At 30.9% G+C, this 6030-nt stretch overlaps 1 protein-coding gene across 1 annotated transcript; it reads left to right on the top strand.

Annotated features, from left to right (window-relative positions):
• The first annotated feature begins 6 nt into the window (after positions 1–6).
• LOC101500823 (putative UPF0481 protein At3g02645) lies at positions 7–1847 on the top strand. Its single transcript, XM_004492348.3, has one exon. It carries the CDS (start codon positions 28–30, stop codon positions 1720–1722), a length of 1695 nt encoding a protein of 564 aa, XP_004492405.1. The 5' UTR covers positions 7–27; the 3' UTR covers positions 1723–1847.
• Positions 1848–6030: the final 4183 nt, after the last annotated feature.

Raw genomic sequence — 6030 nt, 5'->3', positions numbered from 1 at the left:
AAAAAAAAAAAAAAAAAAAAACCAAACATGTCTTCTCTAAGGTCCACTATGTCATATAATTCTAAATCAACCTTTGATGAGCTTAAATGGGTGATTCATGTCCGAAAAACCCTTGAAGAAGAATTTGAAGAAGAAGATGGTGAATTTTCTGTAACAATTTTCCATGTGCCAAAGCTTCTTATGGCTAGTGATCCAGATTCTTATGTTCCACAACAAGTTGCAATTGGTCCTTACCATTATTGGCGTCAAGAATTATATGAAATGCAAAATTACAAGTTAGCATCAACAAAAAGATTCCTAAAACAACTACAAAGTCTCAAATTAGATCACCTACTTGACCAATTGACAAAGTTGGAACAAAGGGTCAGAGGATGCTACCACAAATTCTTGGATTTAAATGGTGAAACTTTAGTTTGGATGATGATTGTTGATGCATCATTTTTACTAGAGTTACTTCAATTTTATGCCATGCAAGAAGGGGCTAAAAAGGTCATTTTATCAAAAATGTCAAATTTAGTTGACTATGGTGGTAGAAAATCAGCTCATAATGAAATTTTAAGAGACCTTGTGATGTTAGAGAATCAAATTCCATTATGTGTTTTGAGAAAAATGCTTAAGTTCAAATTCTCATCAAAAGAAGCTTCGGATGAAATGTTGGTTTTAATGTTACTAGGATTGTTTAAAGAGATTTCACCTTTCAAGATGATTGAAGATGTACCAAACATTAAAGTCTCACAAATTGCACATTTGCTAGATTTTTTTTATAACATGATTGTACCAAAATTAGAAACACAACAAGACATCATAATTGATGTTGAAATTCAACAAGAGGAGGAACAACAAAATGAAGGTGATGAAAATTCTAAAGGTAAGTCTAGCTATGTTAATCAATTTTTTAGTGAGCTTTGGAAAATTCTTTCAAAATTAAATAAAGGGCCAATGAAATTAATCAAAAGAGGACTTGTATCAAGACCACTGAAAGTTCTTGGAAAAATCCCTTGGAAAATTATTACCAATCTTCCGGGTGGTAAACTTCTAAAAAAACCTATTGAAAATATTTTTTTCTCTCATGAAAAAAGTGATGAAAAAAATGAAAATGAAAATCCGACCTCTCAAATTAACAATCCACCTTTAATCGAAGAAATTACTATTCCTTCAGTTAAAGAACTCGTGAATTCAGGTGTACATTTTTTTCCAACTAGTAATGGAACAATATCAAACATTAATTTTGATGCTAAAACAAGAATACTTTATCTACCTATAATTGGTTTGGATGTTAATACCGAAGTTTTTCTTCGAAACTTGGTTGCATTCGAATCATCGGTCGGGTCAGGACCATTGGTTATAACCCGTTACACCGAATTGATGAACGGAATTATAGACACGGAGGAAGATGCAAAGATTTTAAGAGAAAAAGGGATTATTTTGAATCACTTAAAGAGTGATAAAGAAGTTGCTAATATGTGGAATGGAATGAGCAAGTCATTGAGATTGTCAAAGGTTGCATTTTTGGATAAGACTATTGAAGATGTTAACAAGTATTATAATAGTAGATTGAAGGTGAAAATTTGGAAATTTATGAAGTCTTATGTTTTTGGTTCATGGCAATTTTTAACATTTTTAGCTGCTATTTTCTTGTTGCTTTTGATGGCTTTGCAAGCCTTTTGTTCTGTTTATAATTGTAGTCGTTTCTTTGGATCAGCACTACAACAAAATGATTGATTCCAATGAAGTTTTTTTTTTTGTTCTTGTTTGTATCATTTCTTGTTTTTGTTTGTTGATTGTATCTATGAAATATTGTTCTTGGAAAAAAAATGTTGTTATGCTATGGATTGTTATTGTCTTGATTCACTTGTTGTTTTTAGGAAAAGAGGTCTCGTCAATTTAAAATTTGAAAATAAGTAAAAATTTATTAAAGATTATTTCAACTAAAATTCAAACTCGAGTCCTTTTAATTGATTTATTCTTAACATAATTTTAAAATGAGTTTAATTGTTTGGTTAATTATGCTATGAAATGTTTTCAAAGAAGTAAAATGATCAGTGCTTATATTTTTTAATGGCTATTTTTATAAATCATAAATAATATGTACAAAATGATTGAGTGAAGTTAAGAGATAAGCTTCTCAACAACTCTTATATTTTATCAACAACTTGGTATTCCTTTCAAAACTTCCATCATAACCACTTCTTTTCACTTTAGCCAATTAATTATACTTAACTTTTTTTTAAGGCTAATCAAAATCATGAGTAAGAGAGAAAGTCATCATAGTAAATTATGCAAACCACTTATCTTTCAATAAGATAAATTTAAGAATAGTTATCAAAATATATAGTTAATGACAACTATACATAATCGTATATATGTATGTATACGTTAATTTAAGCCAATTGAAAAAACAAATAATGAAAATGATGTTCACTACTATTTGATTACTAAAGGAGCATGAAGATTGCACGTGAAGAATCTAGCAGCTACTTTGAAAGTAGCATTACTTATCAATGTCAACCCATGTTTTTATTTTTGATTACTTTTTAAACAAGACATGTTATTCTACAAAAGAAGTTGGATTTTTTAGAGATATGATTGGATGCATATATTTCTATACTATTATTGAAATTGGCATCACTATCATGTTGTGGATTGTTATATACTATTATATTGCATGGATTATTATCTCAAAGAATATCTCATATCATATAGATAATGAAATATTTAAATAAATATCAACTAGTTTTTAAATAAATTTGAAATTTATAGTTTTTAAAAACTTATTATACGTTATTTAAAATTATTTAATTAAATATCAAATAGTTTTTAAATTTTATAAAATTTGTAGAATTGATCTACTCAATAAGAATTTTTTATTTGACGGTTGAATTAGTAAAATTTGTCGTTTATATTGAGTTATTAAGCAAAGTAACTAATGCATATTTACTCATCAAGTTAATGGATCCTCATATAAATTTATACTTTATATTGAGTAATTAAGTAGTGTAAGTTATCTTAAGCTTATTCTTAGAGTCCACAGATCATTATATATATATAAGTGAGAATTTGTTGATTGATCTCCTATCTTCAATTGACCCTGCATATTTAATCTCAATATAGACTTTAAGACCCACATTTTCATTTCTTTTGAACACAATTCCTCTTCTTAGGGTTTTTTTTTCTTCATATATTGCTCGATTTGGAGTGTGGCTTGCAAGTGGACCTTTTTTGGTTGGTGCATGAATTGACTAACTAGGGTTACAACAAAGGAAACGTCGGGCCTAGTATGTGAGAGGTATATAACATTTCCAACTAATCTGTGATACATTTCTTTGTTAACTTAAGTATCTTCTTCAACTTTCCCCAACTTTAAAAGTTGATCTATTGGTGTGCTTGTAGGCTTGCCTATTGCCTTGCATGTTTCTTTCAAAAGGTTAGTGATGTATTTTTATTGGGATATAAAAGTCCCTTTCTCATAGTAGTCCCATTCAATTTCTAAGAAATACTTCAATTTGACCAAGGTCTTAATCTCACATTCCTTGGCTAGGTGTTGTCATAACAATTGTTGTTCCTTTTCCTCATCACCAGTCGCTATAATTTCATCCACACATACCCATAACACTGTTACTCCCCCTTAAGTTAGAATGTTTGATAGAGAGGGTGTGGTATCCTTGACTTTGTTTGAAGTCCAAACTTACCATGGTTTTAGTAAATCTCCCAAATCACACTCGTGGCAATTGTTTGAGTCTATATAAAGCTTTTTTTTAGCCTATAAACGGTGTTGGCAATAATACGTTCACCATATCTCGGGGATAAGTCCATATAAATATCTTCTTCAAGATCTCCAAGGAGGAAAACATGTTTTACATCAAATTGATGTAAATTCCAAATGTAATAAATTGTTAGAAATAAAGTTACCCTGACTGTATTTATTTTTAGAACTAAAGCAAATGTCTCCGAGTAATCCACCATGTATGTTGCAGTGTAACCTTTAGCTACTAAAATTGCCTTGAACCTTTAAATTGATCTACTATCCTAGTACTTTACAATATTTACCTATTTGCATCCTACAAGTGTCTTTCCATTTGGTAGAGGAACTAAATCCTAAGTATTTTTCTTGTCTGGTGTTTCCATTTCCAAGTCCATGGCTTGTTTCCATTTCCTGACAGACAATGCTTCAAATAGGGAGATAAGAATAATGGTAGTGTTCAAGTTTGTAAGGAATACTTTATGGGAATGTGAAATTTTTTTACATGATGTCTAGTTGGATAGAGGGTAGATTGGCTTATTGGTATATGTCATAGGTTATTTCCTAAGAGAAATTGGAAAATGGAGATTATCATAAAGTGGTGGTGTGTTGGATTCTAGTTCTTGTGCTTGGGAAAGTTCATAAATTGAATCACTATAGTTTGAAGGGTTAAGAAGATTTATCTCATGTAAAGTTGGATTGGACTCTTGAGTATGAATAGATTTAGGAATGACCTTTATTCTTCTTCTATATATTAGATTCTCCTCATATCTTACATTAGTGCCATGATTTCTATCTCTTTCAAAACGAATTTTAGTTTTAACACTCTTAACATTGTGCCTTCTAGTTATAATTTCAATTTCTAGTTCGAGAGTGACGTTAGGAAGTAGAAGAGACTCGTCTTCCTTACTTATATTCTCCCCCTAAAGATGAGTTTGACTGAAGCAACTTTCTTTTTCATGGAATGTGACATATCGGGAGACAAAGAATTTATGGGATGGTAGACGATAACATATGTAATCCTTTTGATTGGAAAAGTATGTGATAAATACATATTTTAAAGCACTAGGATCAAGTACGTGATAAACACATCAGGATAAAGCGATGACAAAGCCTCCATAGGAGTTTTGGAGGAAAGGTCACTAGAAGATAAATGACTTATGAGATATGATGCAGTTAAAACTATGTCTCTCCAAAATTTATTGGGAGCCTTATTTTTAAATAACATCGCTCGATTTTGATCTAATAGGTGCCCATTTTTCCTCTCTACATACCCATTATGTTGGGGTGTTTTAACACATGAAAACTTATGAATAATTTTCTCCTTTTGACAAACCAAATTAAGTGCAGTCGTGATTAAAGTCACCTTTGGTATTATCTGACCTAATTGTCGTAGTACTCACTCTAAATTGGGTTTTTTATCATGGAGAAGAACTATACAAATACATAAAGGAAATAATTGATATATAACTTTGAATGAAGGATGACCAAGGCGACAATGATGCAAAAGGACCTTGTCCCTCTTGAACTTTATTGATACAGAAAAAGAAAAAAAAGAAAGAAAAAAAAGGAGTTAATAAAGTTTATTCCATTCTTTAGCATTTTCAATCGTCTTCCTTGAGTTCTTTTCTTGAAGAACATAAGAATTGTAATAAAAAGCAACATTACGTGATAGGTCTTGGGTTAGTTTTTATATGGATATTAGGCTAAAGGACAATTAAGGAATATGAAGGATATTTCTTAGACTTATGGATGGGTTTAAATGGACATCTCCTTGACCTGTTGTAGTTATAAGGGTGCCATTTGTTGTGGATATTTTCTTATCGCTAGGCCAAGGTGAATAAGTGGAGAATAGTGTGGGTAAGGATGTTGTATGGTGAGTGGCTCCACAATCATGTACCATATATTGGTTATATGTTGTATCTGAAGCATTAAGTCCAAAAGAAATTGAAGCTTACCTGAATATGCTAGAGAACTAGTACATGTTGATTTCTCCAATTTACAAAGGAATTATTTCAACTTCAATATTTAATCTTCATTGAGTTGGATCAATTCTCCTTTTCTTTTTCCAGCAATCATGTCCATAAAACCAATAGACAAACAATATAGAGACAAGAGGTCGATCCCTCAAACTGGACCAAAAACAGGCCGACAAAACAGTCATAAAGGGTTTGAAAAAAATCAGAAAAACCGAGAAAAAACATGTGAGTTTTAAACAACTAATAGACTAAGGTGTTTCGGTCAAAAATGGACCCCTTCAATAGAAAGATATCACCAAATGAAAGACGAAC

Source organism: Cicer arietinum, chromosome 6 (assembly GCF_000331145.2).
Source record: "Cicer arietinum cultivar CDC Frontier isolate Library 1 chromosome 6, Cicar.CDCFrontier_v2.0, whole genome shotgun sequence".
In the NCBI taxonomy this organism is placed as follows: Eukaryota; Viridiplantae; Streptophyta; class Magnoliopsida; order Fabales; family Fabaceae; genus Cicer; species Cicer arietinum.
This window is presented reverse-complemented; position numbering and strand designations above follow the sequence as displayed.